This window comes from Zingiber officinale, chromosome 7B, assembly GCF_018446385.1.
Source record: "Zingiber officinale cultivar Zhangliang chromosome 7B, Zo_v1.1, whole genome shotgun sequence".
NCBI lineage: Eukaryota > Viridiplantae > Streptophyta > Magnoliopsida > Zingiberales > Zingiberaceae > Zingiber > Zingiber officinale.
Window position 1 is genome coordinate 72,146,671 of NC_055999.1, and position 21,078 is coordinate 72,167,748.

The 21,078-nt window shown below is 36.5% G+C and overlaps 3 protein-coding genes across 4 annotated transcripts; 1 reads left to right on the forward strand and 2 right to left on the reverse strand.

Annotated features, from left to right (window-relative positions):
- Positions 1 to 236: 236 nt before the first annotated feature.
- On the forward strand, positions 237 to 5,667 carry LOC122005998 (ATP-dependent 6-phosphofructokinase 6-like). Its single transcript, XM_042561292.1, has 14 exons — positions 237 to 747; positions 1,489 to 1,535; positions 1,626 to 1,665; positions 1,801 to 1,863; positions 1,948 to 2,085; positions 2,227 to 2,385; positions 2,483 to 2,536; positions 3,164 to 3,232; positions 3,342 to 3,471; positions 3,755 to 3,795; positions 3,940 to 4,164; positions 4,390 to 4,438; positions 4,518 to 4,672; positions 5,182 to 5,667. The coding sequence occupies exons 1-14, from the start codon at positions 481 to 483 to the stop codon at positions 5,380 to 5,382; spliced, it is 1,638 nt and encodes a 545-aa protein (XP_042417226.1). The 5' UTR covers positions 237 to 480; the 3' UTR covers positions 5,383 to 5,667.
- Positions 5,668 to 6,207: 540 nt separating this feature from the next.
- Positions 6,208 to 15,309, reverse strand: LOC122005999 (clathrin interactor EPSIN 1-like). Of its 2 annotated transcripts, none has more exons than XM_042561293.1 (12): positions 15,194 to 15,309; positions 15,020 to 15,098; positions 14,857 to 14,908; positions 14,304 to 14,383; positions 14,131 to 14,209; positions 13,955 to 14,038; positions 13,728 to 13,873; positions 13,401 to 13,646; positions 10,274 to 10,413; positions 8,370 to 8,563; positions 7,578 to 8,037; positions 6,208 to 6,627 (listed from the first exon to the last, which is right to left on the reverse strand). In XM_042561293.1, the coding sequence occupies exons 2-12, from the start codon at positions 15,058 to 15,060 to the stop codon at positions 6,419 to 6,421; spliced, it is 1,731 nt and encodes a 576-aa protein (XP_042417227.1). In that variant the 5' UTR covers positions 15,061 to 15,098; positions 15,194 to 15,309; the 3' UTR covers positions 6,208 to 6,418. The 2 variants fall into 2 exon arrangements, with proteins under 2 accessions (XP_042417227.1, XP_042417228.1); XM_042561294.1 differs by having other exon boundaries at positions 14,131 to 14,206; positions 15,194 to 15,274.
- A 2,226-nt stretch (positions 15,310 to 17,535) lies between these two features.
- LOC122006000 (transcription factor RAX2-like) lies at positions 17,536 to 18,734 on the reverse strand. The gene is made up of 3 exons (XM_042561295.1): positions 18,538 to 18,734; positions 18,332 to 18,461; positions 17,536 to 18,261 (listed from the first exon to the last, which is right to left on the reverse strand). Exons 1-3 carry the CDS (start codon positions 18,671 to 18,673, stop codon positions 17,820 to 17,822), a joined length of 708 nt encoding a protein of 235 aa, XP_042417229.1. The 5' UTR covers positions 18,674 to 18,734; the 3' UTR covers positions 17,536 to 17,819.
- Between the last annotated feature and the right edge of the window lie 2,344 nt (positions 18,735 to 21,078).

Below are 21,078 nucleotides of genomic sequence, written 5' to 3' on the forward strand. Positions count from 1 at the left end.
ACGTTAAAAGATTGGAGGCATTTTAATGTTTACCCCCTTAAATACTATCCGTTAATGAGATATAGATCGTTTTGAAATTGCGAAAATCGTGAGGGGATTCTTCAAAAACAAATGTCAAACAATAAAAATAAAAATAATCAAAGGTGCGAAATGAAATTTCCCCCTATTTGAATACCAGTCGCTTTGCGTTCTCTGCTCCTCAGTCTCCGCCGCCGTCGCTTTCTCCTCTCCTCCTTTTCATCTTCTTTCTTCTTCTTCTTCCTCCTCCTCTTTCTTTTCGCCCCGCGAGGATCACGACGTCACGAGAAGACGCCAAAATTTTTTAATGCTTCGATCTCTCTCTCTCGTGACGACGATACCACCACGCCACCATCCAGATTCCTCCATTTCCATCTATTTATGCGCCCCCTTCCGCCATGGTTTCCTCCGCAGGGCCGTTGCTTCCAGCTCCTGCGATTTTGATTCCGGCGAGCATACGCGATGAGTTCGGGGGGCGGAGAGCCACAGGAGCCGCAATCGCCCACCGGCCGCCGGATCCGCGACTTCGAGTTCCGCAACTCACTCCCCCGCGTCCGCAGCGCCTCCTTCTCCTCTGCCGCGCCAGAAACCGTTGCAAAATCGTCCGCCGCTTCGTCCACTTCCAGGTTCGGGAGCGATGCCCAGGCCACCGTCAAGATCGTCAAGGGCGAATTCGGATACGTCCTCGAGGACGTGCCCCACTTGACGGACTACCTCCCTGACCTACCCGTGAGTTCGTCTTCGCCCAATCTTTGATTGAATTATGATTTTTATTTTTTTTGAATTAGGATTTTGGATTTCTGAGAAGAGTGCTCCGTGATGCGTTGTTCGGGTTGTTTGGGATGTGATCTATATTTGAGCTAGTGGTAGTTATCAACGAGACAAAATCAAATAAAAAAACGTGATTATTTTCCAGTTCTAGGAAGGATCTTATGGTTTGATCGTAGTGTTGTTTCAGTTTGCTGCTCGTTCAATGATGTGGCGGAAGCACTCTGGTTCTTGCCTCTACTGATTGGTGTTGGCTGATCAGATAGAAGCAACGACATTTGGGATGTCCTATACATTGGTACAAATGGCTGCTTCTGATGTTTAGAATAAACAACAAAATTGATGAGAGATAACAAGAAGAAAAAAAAAGAATCTGGGAATCTAGCCTCCATGGATGGTTTATGCTGCTTTGGTAGATTTGTTTTATAAATTTGTTCCCTGTTGAAACTCTGAACCAGTATATGCAGATGCTTGAACATCAAACAGAATAAGCATAGTCAAAAATCAATTTAGTTTCTATTACTCTCTTCATTAGTAAGCTCAATAGATATAAAAACATATGGAGTAACTATAGACTATGGTCGGTTTCCTTTTTGATGTACTTACAACTCTTTTTCTTCTCAAATAGTTTCTCCATAATTAAATTTGAAGTGCTATGATGTTGATGATTATATGATACTTTTTTATCTTTATTTTTTGCAGACATATCCAAATCCACTCCAAGACAATCCTGCTTATTCAGTCGTCAAGTATGCATGTTCATGCAGCTCATATTATAGTCAACTTTTGTGTTGTCCATCATGTGTCTGCTGATACATTAATCTATTTCTTGTTGCCAGGCAGTATTTTGTTGATGATGATGACACTGTTCCAAAGAAGGTAGGCAGTAAAATTAATATCCTCTGCAACCTAGACATCAAATGGCAGAAAAAAAAGAAGAGAAATTGAGTGCAATAATTTGAAATATGCCTGTCTCAGATATAGTAATTGACATTTTTTTTCTGTATTCTATAGGTTGTCGTTCAAAAAGACAACCCAAGGGGACTCCACTTTCGACGCGGTGGACCACGCCAAAAGGTACATAGTGCTACATGTTTCTGAATATGCACATGAGGATGACACAAGTTTAGCTAATAACTAATCTAGGCTTAATTTTTCCAGGTGTACTTTCAAACAGATGATGTCCATGCCTGCATTGTGACTTGTGGAGGTCTGTGCCCTGGGCTCAACACTGTAATTCGGGAAATTGTATGTGGTTTGTCCCACATGTATGGTGTCAACAAAATTAGTGGTATCGAGGTCAGAACTAATTGCTAAACCCACATACAATCCATTTTCCCTTGATCTTCTGCATACTTGCATACATTACTTCTGTCAGTAATTCTTAGTGGTTCTGCCTATACATATTTCTCAAGCAACTTACATTGCTAGTGATTACAGGGTGGATATAGGGGATTCTATGCTCGCAACACCATACATTTGACACCGAAGAGTGTGAATGATATTCATAAACGTGGTGGCACTATTCTTGGAACATCACGAGGAGGTCATGACACTTGTAAGATAGTGGACAACATCCAGGATCGTGGGATTAATCAGGTAACCGCATCAGCTATATTATTGTATGGGAACTCTATTAATTCGCTATTAGATTAAACTAGAGCGTTATCTTTATGAGGAAAATATTTGTATTTAGGTTTACATCATAGGAGGTGATGGAACCCAAAAGGGTGCAGCTGCTATTTTTGAGGTAACAGAAGTCTCATAGAAACAATTCATCTTTCTTTTAACACTTATGTTAGCACATAGTATTCCTCTGATTACCATGGAGACTACAGACGTAGTTGCATTTGCTCAATAAAAGATAGGGGTTTTCAAATGTTCCCCGGTCCTTAGCTCTTTCAATATACCTTTCAAGGTTTTATTATTATCAAAACACCCCCAAGGTTTTCATTTTGTTTTCAAAATACCCCCCTCCATCAATAAGTAAGTGAATTAGGTGGTACTTTAGAAGAGTAGAATATGTACTTTAGTCTTAGATAGGGGGTTTTTGATATCAAAATGGAAATATTGGAGGCATTTTAACATTAGCAAAGTTTTGGAGTCATTTTGAAAAGATGTTTAATGTTGATCCTGTCTGAAATTGCCCTAAAGATAAACTGCTATCCGTGATCTCTCTTGTTTTCTATTGTGGAATTGCTTATCTTGAAATGCCTGACTCTCTATTCCTTCAAACCAAATTCCTATTTATGCCTTAGAACTAATATAATTAACTTTCTTTAAAATCTGTTTTAGGCTGATCATTCAATTGTGGTTAGGACCATATATTAGTATATACTTTCTTTCCTGGATCTTATGCATTGTATCCGTGTTTCAGGAAATTCGTAGGCGTGGTCTCAAAGTTGCTGTTGCAGGGATTCCTAAGACAATAGATAATGACATTGCGGTGCTACTAAATATTTTCCTAAAAATGTTTTGCAAAATCAATGTACTCATCAATGATATGATTTGATAATTTTGTGGCCTCACAATTATGTTCATTACTTGGGCTTCAGGTTATTGACAAGTCCTTTGGTTTTGATACTGCTGTTGAAGAAGCCCAACGTGCAATTAATGCTGCACATGTAGAGGCTGGCAGTGTTCATAATGGCATAGGCATTGTGAAATTAATGGGTCGCTATAGTGGTAAAGCTCCTCTCATGGTAGAATGACTTTTTATTTATAAATTATAATCATATACAACTCATTAACTTGTTATGTCTGAAATGATTGCCCACATTCTTTCCTTGTTCAAATTCATAATTGATAGAAGTTTCAGAAGCATGCTTTCTCAATGTTGATATATGATGCAATGTAGCCACACATTTTTCGAGTGCGCTACATTGCTATTTTTTGGAAATTAGCCTCAGCTACGATCAAAACCTTATTACATTGAATTATTTGAGCTAAGAAAATTTTGACTTTGCAGGATTCATTGCAATGTATGCTACTCTTGCAAGTCGCGATGTTGTAAGTGTCCTACCTAATTACCAGGACTAAAGTACAGTAGACCCTTGTGCTTCTGGCTCAAAACTTGGCTTTGTGATTCAGCTTCTTAAACTTTTGTTGATCGACACTGGTTTCTACTCGTGATGTTTATTTTTACCTTCTCAGGACTGCTGCTTAATACCAGAATCACCATTTTATCTGGAAGGGCCTGGTGGTCTTTATGAATATATGGAGAAACGGCTTAAAGAAAATGGGCACATGGTTATTGTTGTTGCTGAAGGTGCAGGGCAAGATCTTATTGAAGAAAGCATGAAGGCAATGAACCATCAGGATGCTTCTGGAAACAAGCTTCTCCTTGATGTCGGACTATGGTTATCTCAGGGGATAAAGGTCAGTTTTTATTGCAGGGTCCAATGACTTAATGTTTGATGCACCCGTTAATCGCACATCAAGCAGATTTAGTTTATTTTGCTTACAAACGCATGGTCTTTTCTGACAAATTTAGCTTTGCGAATAACTGGTTGCTCAATTGTATGTGGTTTGCTCCTGTTTCAAGTGCAAATGTTTCACCATTCCACTGTACTAAACTTGTTGCTCCTTCCATGAACTCTGCAGAATTACTTTGCAAGCAGTACAAAAACGGAAATAAACCTGAAATATATAGGTACGAGGGCAGGCTAAACTCAGTCATGTATCTACTTTTTGAATTATAAGGTATAGAAACTTTGTTCACTTATATGCAGATCCCACATACATGATTCGTGCAATTCCAAGCAATGCTTCTGATAATGTCTACTGCACGCTCCTAGCACACAGTGCGGTACATGGAGCTATGGCTGGATACACAGGCTTCACTGCTGGCTTGGTTAATGGAAGACACACATACATTCCTTTTGAGGTGAGTGGCATTTCTTTTCTATTATTTGGCGCACAGACAGAGCCTACTCACAATCAGGCTTCATATCAGTTCTCTGAAGAGAACTTCAATTTTCATCGCATTTTTCTTAATAGTAAACCATAGCGGTTAACATCCATACATAACAAGCAATATCTACATAAAAATATAAATAACTTCAAAAGATTTCCAAATGAAGCATCCTTCTATCGCAAAGCATAACTGGAATGCATTTGAAGCGTGAACTATTTACTGAAGAACATATAGATGTAACATATTCCCAAGGTTATTGGAAAATAAACGGAACTACAAAGCGTTCATTTGATATGATCATCAATACTCAAGATCTGTAGTTTGATTGCTACTGCAAACGCTTTCAGCCTATATTGATTATGTTGGCGTATGTAACAGATTTGCAATGATTCTAGGGAACTGATTCCTTAATTCAGATACTAATTCGGAGGGTTTGGCATTGATTTTTCATTTGCTAGTGGATCTTTCTCTAACTGCAGAGGGTGACAGAAACACGAAACAAGGTAGTCATAACTGATAGAATGTGGGCAAGGCTGCTGTCTTCGACCAATCAACCAAGCTTTTTGAGCTCTAAAGATGTTGAGGAAGCAAACACAGCGGAGGTGCAAGTGAAGCAGACGGAGGAGCAACCGAAGAAGACGGAGGATGAGGAAAAGGTCACGGGCAATGGTTCCATCTGAGATGGTGCTTGCTTACTAGCCTAGTAACCATAAGCAGTGATAAAGGTGTTAACATAGCGACTATGGCACCTTTACTATGATGTATTTATTAAATTTTTTCATTTCGTAGAGGAGCAGCGCATAGTAATGTGCCTTTATAAAATAAACACCATGGTGCAATTTATTGTTTGGTTGCAACAATGGTGATTAGCGAGTGTGGATGACTTGATTATCTGCAAACACTTTGTTTCTCATCTCCAGTCTTTGGAGGGTAGATATCCATTTGCATTGTTGTGGTTTTTGGAATTCCTTCATAGCACATATGGGAAGAGACATCCACAAGCGAATTACATAACAGTTCTTGGACTTGATGGATCTCCCCAGCACTCTTTGTGAGTCATTTATGCACCTACTCTTCTGTTAAATTCAAATTAATGTTATCGTATACAATATTAACATCACCATTGAATTAAAGTTGTGTTCTTAGATTATGCAATATGCTCTATTACAGACTACTATGTTAGTATGCCATAAATCTTAGAAGACAGGATTGATGTAGAGTTGTAGGCCAGAAAGGGATCAAAAAAATACATCACTAGGTTAGCCAGTAAGATGTTGCAAGACCAATGTTTGGTTCAAAGTTGTGGTTTGGTAAAATATAGTAGAATGGGAATTCTTGCTACGTGCATGTTCATAGTCGAGTTTCTAGAGTTTAGAGCTAATGACACAAGCCATATTCATGAAAAAAAAGAAACATGGTAAATATATGCATATACTATTTCTTATAATTATGATATTCCTGCATTGTATTAAAGGAAATAAATCAAGGCAAAAAAAAAAAAAATGTTGAACTGAACCACAGCATCAGCTATCAGCGTTAGTTGCTGTGTTAATTTTGGGTCTGGGATAAGCACATGACCATCAAACTAAGAACAAGTAGCACAGAGTTGGGCTCAATAGGAATTAAATGGAAATACAATGCGACTAAACAATCTTGATACTCACATGGGCAACATTTCAAGCACAAATAAGAAAACCGATATAAGTTGGAATACAATCACTTGAAACCTCCAAATTGGTGTTGCACAGATGTCGACTTGCTACCACTTGCGCTGGTTGCTGTTGAAAATCCAGACCAATCAAGCCCTGAACTCGAACTCATACCCCTTCCAATAAATGCGGCGGCTGGTAGAGTCTTTTCTTTTTCTGCAAATGCTTCTTCGAGCCCTCCCACGATGCCAATGTCTGCTAAGTTTACTTTTTTGGCTGCAGATATTGAATAGCCAGAACAAGTGTTAAAGCTGCAGCAATGACATGGCCAAAAACTATCAAACCTAAGCAGGCATTGTTTAGTATAACCGTTCACTTCTCCAAAACATGTTAACCCACATGCATATGTTGTGTTCATAGAGAAAGACAAAGTAAATGACAGCCCAATGCACAAAGTTCTCATCAATACAAGATCCAAGGAAGTGTCAGACCACATTGAGTCTATTGTACTCGATCTTATCCTAGATTGTAAGAGGTTGTTTTCGCAACTCAAACCCATGACCACAACATGACATTATTGATAAGGAAAAGCATAGGAAGGTGAATACATTAGTCTATATAGGGTGGGTTGTTTTCTTATCATTGGCATCAATAGTCAATAAATATTGGCAAAAGACAGACCAACTTAAGCCATTCTCCCGTAGGTCCTAAGTAGTGGGCCATCATGCCAATTTTTTTCCAAACAAAAAAACTATTTGAAGTACTAACTTAAAGCAATCAAGAGTGCTCTGATTTTAGGAATCATCTGAGAAGATTTTTTTTTAAATGAATAAATATGATTAGCATAAGACATGGAAAACTTCAACGTTTTATAAGAAAAATAAATAAAAATATCAAGATTACACAATTCCAGGAGCACATAGAAAATCAAATAAGATGCAGCTAAAATTATCCATAGACAAGGAAAATATCAAGATTAAATAATTCCAGGACCACATAGACAGAGAAAATTTTCTATGTGCATCTAACAATTTTTTTTAACCATATTCTGATATTCTAATGAAAGATTATGGAGTTGGAATCTTGAGAATAAAGAAGATGAAGAAGCATACAACAACCATTGCCAAAAAGAATTTCAAATTTGCACTATAAAGAGGTCATAATCAACAATTGTTACAATGCTGCTCCCAACAAGAGTAGCAACTACACAAGGAAGAGACACTTACGAGCAGATATGTTCAGATCAATCAGTCCACGGCTTAGGCAGTCAGACCACACGCCAGATTTGACCTGAAAATTGTCCTTCCTAGCAGTGGATGCCAATGATGCTGGAGGAGTTTTCAGGCTGCTGATGCTGCTCTTTGAAGGTTCTCTAGTTGTTTGTTCATTGTGAGAAGTAAAGTCACCAAAGATTGAGTCCTCATCTAGATTGTTCTTGATGCTGTTAGGAGAACTCTGTGAACTTTGCATAGCTACTGGTTCAGCATGAGAAGCAAAAGTTCCAAATGGATCAGAGTTATTGAAATTATTAATTGGAATTGCAGCAAAGGGATCAAAGCTTTTAGTATTGGGTTGCTCAGGAGACTTGGTTTCTGAAGGCAAGGTTGGGCCTGGTGCAGCAAAAAGGTCTACAGTTGCATCAAATGCAACAGGAACAGTTTGCTGACTGGCAAAAAGATCACTTCCCTGCATTTCCAAAGGGATTTGAAAAATAACGTTGAATTAGAAACTTTGTAAGTAAATTTTTACCATGAAAAGAAACAAAGGATATGCTTGCTGATCCTGAAAAAAGAAAACATTTCTCTAGCTCAACTAAATGAAAATAACAACTGCTATTGTGGAGCATTTAAGAACAAAAAGATCCAGAGTGCCATTTTTTTTAAAATCACAAATTTATCAATTATTTTCATCTCACATCAGTCAAGACAAACTAAATTATACCAAATGAAACTTTCAAGTATATGCTAGAGTTACTAATTGAAAAGAATTAGATCTTAAATAACAAACAAGAAGCCAACCTGAGCATGAGAAGCTGATTTTGCTTCTCCATGTGAGGCCGATTGAAAAGTTGCATCAGCAAAGAGATCAACCTCATGGTTTGCAGTATTATCAACTGGAGCTGTTGGTGGGACAGATGGTGATGAATCCATGAGGTCACCCAATAAGCTTTCTCCAAATAAATCCATTTGGTTAGCCCTTGCAGAAGTAGGTCCTGTATAGAAAATCCACTATGAGAAGCACACTTCAGAAATATTCTAACGTATGCTCATAAAAGAAGAGCTCCTAAAACTATTTTCATGAACTTATCTCAGAGTTAGAAAAGTAATATTTAGTCAATCAGCACCTAATACACATTAAGTTTTATGAGTTCAAAAACTACATTAAGGACAGTGATCATCAGAAAATTTAAATGCACAGAACTTGAAGTGTAACTTACAGCGCAGCAGAAAGAAACATGTATTTTGAGAGCATCCCCAAACAGAAGTACAATAGAGAAGTCCAATGAGATCGATGGAATTATAAACTGATACACTCACCAGTTAAAAATCTCAGAAACACAAACTATACTACATCTTCTGTTTGCAAAATCTTATGAAAACATTGCCGTTGCCACCAGGAACTTCTCAGATCATTGATCCATACCAGAGCATGATGACTCTATTAGAACTATGAGATTCATAAGGGAAGAGAGAGAAATTAGGCATCTGTTTTTTATTTGTATTCAATATTTGCAAGTATCCAAATGACCACTTCAATATTTATCCACTAGGTACCTATCATCCCCTTAGCTCTTGTCAGCACAAATTAGAAAATCCCAGCATTTAGATTTAGTGTTTGGATTGACCAAGACCTGGTTTTAGGTTGAAATTTTAGGATAGGCAAAAGCTTCAATCAAGCCATGCCTTGTAAGAGGTCAATTCAAGTGACTTGTTACAACAATCAACCTCAAGGATGTGAAAGCACTTGCTTCACTCAAGTGCCTTGGCAGCCATGTTATGTCGACAATAGGTCTAAGTCTAATGACTTGTGATGGTGACTGCAGAAACATTGTTACTACCTGATCAATGAACAAATAAGCTCTCATATTTGGATTCTTTATTTACCCACTCCATACTGTTCCAAAACTGCCATAATTAACACAAAATGCCCATATTTATCATGTGTAAAACTTTATTAGAACCATAGTCCTGTCAAATACTTGGTATCCTTCTCTGAGTAACGTAGCATGTGAGTCTGCAAAGGCATGAATGCATATTTATTCAATGCCTTCCAATTTTAGATTTTTTATATTTGTTACAGTTTTGATTTGATTCATTGAGTCAATTCTTAGCTGTGCTCATCAATATATTTTTTACTATCTCCTACTGGAATTTTGGCATACAAGAGCAGTTGCAACTTGCAGTAGTCATGAGGGAAGCTCTGCAGTTTCTTAATACCTATTTGTTTGAGCAGTATGATCTTTTCCCATCGTATCTTCTCATTTGTTGATTACTAATATAACCACGAACACTAATATCTTTACTTCAGCCAATATATACTGTCTAATTATTGCTCATGAGATTCCAAAACAGTCAAGTTTTCTAGCATTTTTGTCCAAAATATTGATTCAAGGCAATGGAAGAACTACATAATATGCCAAAAAATAAATTCCAATAAATAAAATATCTATATTCCACAAGTACTTCTTAGGATCTCTTCGAAACCAGCCTTACATCAACCTAAAACCATTACAGGTGCATAGCCTTGAATTTACACAAACAAACACAATTAAAAATAGGTTTAGATGGCAGACTTGCAAGTGGAATAACTAGAAAACATGTTTAATAACTTTCATTAAAATATAATATAAGAAACATACAGCTAGCCATTTCAGCATGTAATTGCACTATTATAGGCATAGCATACTGGCATGAGAACATACCAGCCGAAGAAGATCCACGTGGATCAAAGTCATCAAAATCATCCTCATTTTTGGATTTGGCATTGGTGCTTTCAGAAGATGAAATTGAAGCTGACTTGATTGATATCTTTAAAGGATTTGATGAGGGAGAATCTTGGTTTCTGAGTAAGAACAGGGAAAATAATTAAAATTAAAGAAATTAATACAAGAATGGAAAATTAAGGTAAACATAACATTATCAACCTTATGAAACAACCAATTACATATATTGTCAAACTAAGGAAAAACTGGCCGACTACCAATTCATTCTATCGTCAACTCAAGCAATAGTGGCAATAGAACAAAGGCAATGGGTCTATTCAACTCACTCTTGTTGAGTTTTTGTTAGTGAGGATAATAACACAAATGCTTTCAAGATTTAAACTTGATACATTTAATATATATTCTTTATAATAAAGGTAAAATAAGTCTATTTGCTAACTCAATATTTTACTGTTACATATTATGGCATAAACCATCACACTTTATGGATTGCAATATTAGGCTATTAAGAAGCAATACATAAAAAGTTAATGTAGAAGAAATCACAATGCTAAGATGGATATATGGGTTTCCTAGAATGGATAAAGTAAAGAATACTAATATTCAAGAGCAACTAGGGGTAGCTCCAAAAGATGAAGCAACAAGAAAAGATAAATTAAGATGGTACCACCATATTCAAAAACAAACAATAAAAAGGGCAGCCCGATACAGGAAACTCTAGCCATGTGGGGTCTCAAGGAAGGATCCATTGCACAGTTTTACCCTACTTTTTGCAAGAGAGTGTTTCCAGGATTCGAACCCGTGACCTTTGGTCACAAAGCAACAACCTTATCCTGCTTTTTGCAAGAGGTTATTTCCAAGATTCGAACCCGTGACCTTTTGGTCACAAAACAATAATCTTACCGTTGCATCAAGGCTCCCCTTCATTCAAAAACAAACAATATATTCAATATAACAAAAATTGATTTAATTGATATGAATATTAATATAGCCTTGCACAAAGCTCAAGGATAAGATTCATGTAACAAACCTATATAATTGAGACAAAGACACTTGATGATGATGGTGGTGATGATGATCTTAGGAGGAAATACTTCATGTAAGCAACCCCTAAAGAGTTTAGACAAAGATAGCTTGATGGTGTTTTAATTGATTTTTCCATACTAGCGATATAAACTTGCATAAATCTAGCATTAGCCACCTCTAAATAGTTAGAAAAAAAACCAAACTTGATGAGGATGATCTGATGATGATCCTACAAGCAAAAGTCTATATACGAGCATAATTGTAACATATTCAACATGGCATGAATTCTAAATAAAATTATTATTTGTTTCTTCAAGGTACTTCTCTTCCCCTCTTTTCTCTCTTGTGAGAAGATAACTGAGGCATGCAACTTTAGAGCATCATAGGAGATATTTGGAGGGGATATTTCTCCAAATATCCCCAATCTCAAATATTCCCCATTGGAAGGGGATATTATGGAGGAGATTTGAAATCTCCGGGCATAGAACTCTCTTTGTTTTTTTTTAAGAAAAAAAATTAAAAAATATATTTAATGGTGGAATTTGGAATATTTGATAGTGGGGTATTTAATAGATGGCCCCATAAATATTTTGTTTGTGGGATATTTAAGAAATGAGATATTTGATTGATAATGTGGATGCGGAGACCACAAATATTTGGGAGAAATATTCGATCTCATTGTGGATGCTCTCATAAAATCATTGAATGAGGCACAAAAATTTATCCATTGTGTGTCAAATAATCAAAAGCTTGTTCTCGGCTTTGGCCATGAACATTAGTAGCTTAATTCACAAATTTAACTACTTTTCTTCAAACTACGTAAAAATTTCTGTGTCATTCTTACTCTTAGGACTAGTAAAAATGTGTATAGGGTTTCATAAGGATCTAATCTAAATTTTTTTGGGTGAAGGGAAATAAAATTGTAATCTAAACTCAACCCCCATCTTGGATGAACAACAAAAAAAAAATTGCATGAGGGCAATAAAATAAATTTGAGATAAGTTGGTTTTTTCAACATTTATTTTTTATGATGTTAAGATATGTTACAATGATCATGGCAGGTTGGATCTTCTCAAGTCTTAACTCTAAAACCTGAAACATGGTTGAAAACATGATGATTGCAAAACAAGAAGCCCAAAACCTGACCTAACTTGCTTAACCCATATCTCCAATTTCTATAGTACACCAAAAATGCAAAATATTTGATAATAATGTCATTCATCACTCTGATAAAATATTTTATACAAGTCCTATGGAACCTTTTCAAGCACTTAAATAAATTGTGTCAAATCTCTACCAGAACTATAACATTTAGATAAGTCATTGGGAAAATACATATGAAGAAATTTTATTATTGTTTACAATTTTCTTAGCCGACCCCACCTAGTGGGATAAGGCTAGGTTGTTGGTTGTTGTTGGTTACAATTTTGTTAGACTCCGATCAGGCACTAGAATGAAACTGGGCAATTTGAGCCATCTTCAAGCTTTGAAGCTATTGCCATGTAATTTGTCCAACAGAATACTTGACAAAGTTAAAAATGGCATATAAAATGAATCAGGTTGGAAGGATGAAGTAAAATCCTTTAAACTCGATTTGATGCCAATTCCAATAACAAACACACTCCCATGAGATATATAGTCCATCGTGAAAAACTTTCTAGAAGCAAGCTCATGTAGGTAATGTTTTGATACCAAACCCAACAAATGCAACCCGTGTCCAGCCAGGAGTCTTTGGAGAAATAAGTTTGTTCTGGGATTATACTGGATAATTTCAAGTTTGCCAGATAAACCATAAAACGTAACTTTACAATAAGTTTTTTGCATGGTTTCAGAACTTGTGGAAAACATCTCCAGAGTAATTTCCAAGTTGGTGATTGTGAGAGCATGAGCAATTATTCTTATAGTACAGCTACCCCAACACAATTCTTCTCATTCAAATAGAAAAAAAAGTCAATCTGAAAATGCCAAGATGATTGGACACCATTGCTATAATTAGACAAATTTGTCTTAAACAAAGAAAAAACAAATTGCTACTTTGAATTGAGAAGAAATGAAAATAACTAATATATATTTTCTGTACCTAGCATGATGTGGAATCTGCTTCTTCGATTTGCTCCCTTCTTTTTCAAAACCAGCTTCTAAATTTTGACCATCTTTCTTATCATTCTTCCACTTACTTTCTTTTGCATTTTCTCCCTCTTTATAACTATCTTTAAAGGAGTCAACTTCCTTAGAACTACTTCCGTAACCACTTCCATAGCTGCTACTACTATACGAGGCTGAACTCGATTTATAGGATATTCCTTTCGACGACAAGCCAACATACCTAAAATGTGGGATTTACATGAAATATAAGACATTGGTTTTAAAACCACAGGATTAAGTAAACAGTTTGACAAAGCCTTACTTATCTCGATTTGCTGCAGCTTTGTCTCTTACTGCTTGTATCTTTTCCCTGTCATTCATTACAGCTAATATAGTTTCAACTTTCTTCCGTACATTGATTCCAACATCCTTCCCATTAGGCTCAGCATACTCAAAACTCGAAAGTGCCTGCACAGGTATGAGACTGATTGTGAAGAAGTATAAGAAGCAAGACAAATATCCTCGATTTCACTTTAAAAATTGACATACAGAAATTTGAAAAGTATGCTCGAGAATGTCATCAACTGCTCGTTCTGATCCATTGGCTAACAAGTACTCAATCACAGTAAGTGCCTGAGAACCAAGAAACCAAGACTTTTAAGTTTCAAATATTAGAGGAAGTTAGGAATTGGAGTTTGAAATAAATAAATATTTTGAAGAAACACCTTATAAACATGGCGCCAGTTAGGTCCTGTATCAGTCAGCCTTGCCCAGAGCACACCCATAATCATCTGACACTCGCTGCTGCACAACAGTGTTAAACGAACATTGAGTAGTGCTAATTTTATAAAATATGAGATTAATTCAGCATAAAAGAATTGAGTTGAATGAAAGTTACAATTTTTTTGTCGCATGAGCAATCTCTGATAAAGCAGTCCCATGGGGACCCCAAGCTTCATCATTGGTAGCGTCAAGAACCTACACATTGCCCATTTGTTAAATCAAGAGAAGCAATCAGAACATTAACTACTAGCATAACAACTATGAAGATCAGGATAGAACAGAACAGTGTGAGGTTACTATAACTTCGTCAACTAGCAATCGAGCAAATGTTCCCTTAAGATGTGTAGGACAAGCACCTAGGCAGATAATCATAATTCTTAATATGAATAACTGAAGCGGTCACATCTACACATTCTCTATTTTTCCAACAAAAAGTATAATATAAGTTCAATGGCAATTTCAGAATCTCAGAGTTCAGAAGGAATATAGGAACCAGATTAAGCTAGCTCCAATCGAATTTGCCAAAAACAAAAAACATGAGAATGAAATCTTCTCCATGGATACCTAGATCGGTCAAAACTAAGATCCCCACATTATTCCCCCCAAAGAAAACAAAGTAATAGACGGGACAGGATCAAAACAATTCAGATCTGAAAACAGACGATCACCTTCTGTTCGATCTCGGGAACCTTGAGAACTTTTAGATTGACCTCCCTTTTTCTTCAATAAAGTCAACAAGAACGTTAGACGGGAGCAAAGAAAAAAAAAATATCTCGAACTACAGATCTCAACCGAAAAGAGATTAATGAAAGCGATCCGGAGGATGCTCACATCTCTCGAACCGTTTGATCAAGGACCTTCATGAAATCCATGGTCGGAGCAGTCGAAGAAAGAGATCTCGATCTGAGGCCTATGATTAGAAAAAAGAGAGATAAAATTCTAGTTACGGCTAACGAAAGCTCCAAGATTCATAGAGTAGAAACGGATGAATTCGTCCGGCATTACCGTTTCAAGGGGAGGAGGAAGGGCCGGCGATCGCGGCGAAGGTTGGCCGGAGTCGCAGCGCAGAGAGAGAGAGAATGTTAATTATTTTTTATTTATTTATGTCTGATTTCGTGGTTGGGGGGAGTCGTGAATGAGAAAGCGAGATGAGGTGTCAGCCCCTGAGATCAGACGGCTGTCGTTTGGGGTCTCCCATCGTGCGGTCAGATCTTCTAGTGGACCCATGGAACGACTTTGATCGAATTGGACAATTTTCTTGGGTGATGTGGATTTCATTCCCACGAGCCATCATGGCAAAGCAAGGGTGAGTCAGCATCAGTCATCACGTGACATCACCGTGAACGAATCCTCGCTGACTCAGCTCCATCTCGCCGTTGAAAAAGCCACGGAAGATTTGAATATACATGGAAACCTTTACGAAGTTTGGTATATAATTTTGATCGGAAGGATAATTATATTTTCTTTATTTAGTGTTTATTAATTTTTTATATTATTATAAAATAATATAAATATCTTGCAACCTCTATAGAAGGTGACGGCCGACGGCAGTGGCCGCCGCATCTTGGCCGACAACGGTCAACCACAGTAGAAGTTGTGATTAGTTGATGTCGAAAATGGACTAACGATATATTTGATATTTAAATTTTAGTTAAACGATAATTTCATAATATAATCAGATCATATGATGATCAATTGATGTCGAAAATAGACTAACGGTATATTTAGTATTTAAATTTTAGTTAAATAATAATTTCGTAATATAATCGGATTATATGGTATTGACCTTATAATTTAAATTATAAAATTTTTGTTTTTTTAATCTAGATTATATTATATTATAATTTTAAAATGGTACAAAATAAAATAATTAATATTAATTGTAATATAATTTGATTACTTTGTAATGGATTATCTCCTACCCAACATAGCACCTAGTAACTACTCTAATATTTAAAATTTGATTCTTTCACTCTCTAATCAAATCATTATAAGAATACTATAATATTAAAATATTTTTTATTAAATTTCATTAAAATTATTTTATTTTGGTTAAAATTATTTTAAAATATTTACCAATAATATTGTATTAGCTTGTTACACTAATTATGTAGTTACTGTAATAATTAATCTTATATTAGCTGTTATAGCAGTGTAATAACTACTAAATAGCTACAAAAATTTTAAAATAATTTTAATAGAGTTTAAGTAATTTTAACTAAATTGATAAATAATACTTACATAATAATGTGTAAAGTAATTTTGATTTTGATTAAAATGAAACGTTAGATTTTATCATAGTATAGTAATTATTTTGTAGCACGTACTTATATATGAATCTTATAATAATTAATCATAGCTCTTAGGGTATTCGTAATTGTTTAAATGTTAATATATCACCTATTCAAATAGCATGTTAGACATTTGTTATAATTCTCTCTAGGTGATATGGTGGTTAAAATATGAGGTACGGTCGCATACGATGATTTACCTCTTTCGTATGATACTGAAAGCGAATGAATTACTTTTTTTTTATCATATGTCACATATCCATTATATTTATATCTCCTTTTTATTAACTTGCATTAGTATTGATTATTTATTGTCCCATTATCCATTTATTAATCTATATTCTTTATATCTATTTTATTTTTATTTTAAAATTTTTTAATATAAAATCTAGATTAACAACGTTCAGAATTAAACACGGTTGATTAATATATAGATATTATAACAGGCATCAATATTGTTTTGTAATATTATTTGGATGATTATAACACTTATATATTAATATCAATAGGGATGTTTTTATAAAGATGTAAAAAATAATAATATTTTGGGGATAAAATGGAGATGGAAAAACGTTGGCGACTTTTTTTGTTTTTGCCTAATAAAAGAATATTCTTCCGCGGAGTCATCATTCAGTGCCCCTGAGTAATATGCGGATCATTTACTATTACAAATAAATGACAGTGTCTAGTTAACAAACTCTATTTGACAATATCGGACGTTGACTTATCAGTTAAATAATTTAGGAAGATGAAGAGGTTTTTTCAAATGTCAAATCAAAAATAAAGACTGAATGCAAAGTTACAGATGAGGAAACAAACAATTAATTAAAAGCGAGAGACATCAATGCCCTTCGTTTCAATTCAAGCGTAGCCTTAGACATACTGCTGACTCAGTCCAGTTTCTATTTGTCCTTCGAGTTTATGGGCAAATGCCAATGCCAATGCCCAGAGCAGAAAAATACTCACCGCTGCTATTGGTCACGGAGAACCGGACAATGCGAATAATGTAGCAGTTGAAGAGCTTAATCTGTCAAAAGATATTAAGAAGAACAATGGGACAGCAACAAGCTCTTTATTATGCAACCAAATTGCTAACAAAAGAGAACATGATTGAACTCGTGCAAGTTGCAGGCCCATTGAACACTGGCTCATGAGAAACAAAAGAGAAGAGTAAACAGTGAGAGAGAATCTCGGTGCAGGGAGAAAAGTCTGATGGCTCGCCACCTTCCTCGGCGGCTCGGCATTAGCTTTCAGACTGCAGTTACACCATCCATGCGATTCTCATGGCCTCTGACCACTTTCCCAATAGCAGTTAAAGATGTTACTAATCGCGACTACTGCTAGTCTTCTTCTCTGTCGTCGGTTCCTGGGTTCCATGGAATTGTTTCGATTTCCTGGTGGTCATAGCCATAGCTGCCGAGAAAGAAGTCGCCGGCGTCTCCCAGCCCGAGGGCCGAGAGGAACATCTCGTCGGACGAGCTACACCAGCTGCTCACCGATGACGACGGAGCCGCCGAGGGTTCCTCCGTCGGGGACACCACATGCTCGACGAAATTCGTCTCAGGGAACGGCATCTGGTCGCTGGGTAGTGGAAGAGGACTAGCGTCGGCGAAGTTGAACTCGGCCCGGTCGAGAGCTTCGTTTTTGATGGGAACAGACGAGGCGAGGGATCCAGTGCGGACGGCCTTCGCCGTGAGCAGCTTCTTCTTGAGCTTGGTGTTCCAGTGGTTCTTCACATCGTTGTCCGTTCGCCCCGCCAAGTGGGAAGCAATCGCCGACCACCTATTCAAAGATCGCGGATTAGGCAAGATCGAATCCGGATCCCCAAATTTCCTAGCCGATCGACTCAAACCTGCTTCCGATTCGATCGTAGAGAGCGTAAATGATGCCGTCCTCCTCCTCCGTGAATCCGCCGTGCTTGATATTAGGGCGGAGGTAGTTGAGCCATCTCAGGCGGCAGCTCTTGCCGCATCTCTTGAGGCCTGCATTACTCACGGATCAACCGATTTGCTCGAAAAAAAATCACAGACATTATTATTCATTCAGCACCAAATTGACCTGCTTTTAGGGGCAAAGTGATCCAGTTGCCTCCGAAGCCGTTCTTCTCGATGTAGCTTTTCAGGGAGGCGTCCTCCTCCGGCGACCACGGTCCTCGCTTGACGTTGGCCTTGTCGCAGCACGGAGTTCTTCCCATCGAACGAGAGAAAGAGAGAGAGACAGGAAGAGAAAGTGGAGCAGGCGAAGAAGGAAGCTTCTCTCCACGTCAGTTATAAAGGGCAAGAGGCGAAGGATGGAAATCGTATGGGAATCATATTTTGTTTTATGTAAGGTTCATTTTGTAAATAATAAAGCCCCTGTTGGAACATTTCATACGAACCTTTGTGGATTATTTTTCAATTTTAAAAATTATTATATGAAACCGAATCATGATTTATGTGTTTGAATAATGAGATGCTTACATTAAATAAAAAAAATTAAATAGTAAAATAATTTGAAAAGTCAATTCATTTATAAATAATTTAAATGCAACACATTTAAAATATCAAATATTTCGGTATTTTAATTTTTATAATCTATTGATGATGGAGACTGAGTGGTAATGGGAAAAAAAAATCACTCAGTTGACTTTGTCATCAAAGAATTAGTCAATTAATAAGTCAGAAAAGAGGCATAGAATAATCCTCATCCACATTACAAATTTTGATTTGATTTGAAAGTTTGGGGAAAGAGAACCAAATAAAATAATATAAAACAACTATATGATCAAATAGAGGGTTAGAGAAAGTCCATGGATTTTGTGGTTTCCTAGCCATAAGCTTACATTTGTGTTAGACGATAACAAAACTATGCAAACATGGAAGAATTAATAAGGAAAAGAAATTGTAGCATCTAAGTCAATTCATAAGGAAAAGAAATGATATTGTGTATAATGGTCTGTTCGTGAATTCATAGTGATGGATATGCAGTGACAGATTTATAGTATAGATTTATGCTATAAATCTTTCATTATAAATCATATTTTTATTATATGGGTGAAATTTATAATTCTTTTATAAACCGGTCCTAAGATTTTAGGACCAGTTTATATTTATTTTAAGGAGTTAAGTTAATAATAATAATAATAATAATAATTAAAATTAATTAATCACATAACTGGTGAAAAATAATAATAATAATTGATTAATAATATTGGATAACGTTGAGCATGGATGATTAACTCAGTCCTACGAATATTCCCACTGGCCATGGTGAAAAATAATAAAAATGATAATCTCAGTTAGCCTCATTGACTATTTTTGAGGTAATCGACCAGGCTCCACGAAAGTTTTCCACCAGCCACTAGGATAAATCGGGAAGCACATGTGGCAGCCAGCCCAGAAGCCAAGCATCCTTTTGCGCTCCCTATTTGGAGAAAAAATTCTTGCAAATAGACCATGGCTGGGGTTCGAACTGTGAATGCTTGGATGATAACCTAGATATTTTACTGTGACACCATAGTCCCGAGGATAAAAATAATAAAAGATAGATCTGCTATTTTAGCGGCCCAAACCAAAAATAATAAAGATATTACTTTAGAGGGAGTGAGGCCATTAATTAATATTATATATATAGTAAATAAAATTATAAATAGAAATAAGTGAAAATAAAAATAAGTAAATTAATAATGGAGTCATAAAAATGTTGTTGGAGAGGTTTATGACACTATAGAGATGTTTTTAAAAGGAGTAACGTTTTAACTTTTAATGTGGCAGTGAAATGGAGGAGCATAAATCTTTGTAAGAGGTTTACGATTAGGAATGCCTTGATACAGGATGTTACAAGTAGACTCAGGTATAACATGACAGTCAAAGTCAAGATGAGATAACGATCAAAGTAAATGTGAGGTGGCAGTTAGCGTATCACTCTCGATAGGCCTTTGTTCCTCACCCAATGCTAAGGCCTTCGATCGTCCTAAGAGCCGATCAGACCCGAGGTACCTAGTGCATCACTCCTATGTTAAGACACCTAGTATATATCCGATTTTCCATGAGTCGGTCAGGTATATAGATAGTCGGGAGCAAAGACAGTTGGGCATATAGTCGGTCCAGTATACTAAATGGTTCCCCACTCAACGGATAGTTGGTCGATACAACAACCGGCCAAACATACGGGTCTTCATTACTCATATATCTCTATTCTTCCTCATATATCCGATTGGATACAGGGCTGTTCAGACTGGCAGGACTCAACATTCCTACTTCCTATGCAATAAATATGCAAGGCAATTCTCAGTGTAATCCTGATCGAACTTCTAGATCTCAAACTATCATCTCAAAGGTGAACTTTCCGACATATGGACGATTGGCTAAAGGTACCAATCAGATCTCTTAGGACTTAGTTCTTCAGTCCTTGAGGCAAATATCCTATTATATAGACGATCGGTTATAGAACCGACTGAACCTAAAGGACTTAGCTTCATATTACTTAAATATCAGAGATACACCATGACACAATATATAGTTGTCCGCCCTATAGGCCGAACGACCCTACTATACTAGATACTCTGCTCATGTATTACTCTGCTAACATACAACTGGTCATCTAAAGATCCGATCGAGT

Bases quoted from the DNA above. Each gene is read 5' to 3' on its own strand.
- LOC122005998 (XM_042561292.1), top strand. From the start codon at position 481: ATGAGTTCGGGGGGCGGAGAGCCACAGGAGCCGCAATCGCCCACCGGC. The intron at 1,536-1,625 runs GTATGCATGTTC...TCTTGTTGCCAG, and splicing joins CCTGCTTATTCAGTCGTCAA to GCAGTATTTTGTTGATGATG. The intron at 2,086-2,226 runs GTCAGAACTAAT...TAGTGATTACAG, and splicing joins ACAAAATTAGTGGTATCGAG to GGTGGATATAGGGGATTCTA.
- LOC122006000 (XM_042561295.1), bottom strand. From the start codon at position 18,673: ATGGGAAGAACTCCGTGCTGCGACAAGGCCAACGTCAAGCGAGGACCG. The intron at 18,462-18,537 runs GTCAATTTGGTG...TGAGTAATGCAG, and splicing joins CACTTTGCCCCTAAAAGCAG to GCCTCAAGAGATGCGGCAAG. The intron at 18,262-18,331 runs GTTTGAGTCGAT...ATCTTTGAATAG, and splicing joins TACGATCGAATCGGAAGCAG to GTGGTCGGCGATTGCTTCCC.
- LOC122005999 (XM_042561293.1), bottom strand. From the start codon at position 15,060: ATGGATTTCATGAAGGTCCTTGATCAAACGGTTCGAGAGAT. The intron at 13,647-13,727 runs GTAAGGCTTTGT...CCCACATTTTAG, and splicing joins GCTGCAGCAAATCGAGATAA to GTATGTTGGCTTGTCGTCGA. The intron at 6,628-7,577 runs GTAAGTGTCTCT...CAATATCTGCAG, and splicing joins TGATCTGAACATATCTGCTC to CCAAAAAAGTAAACTTAGCA.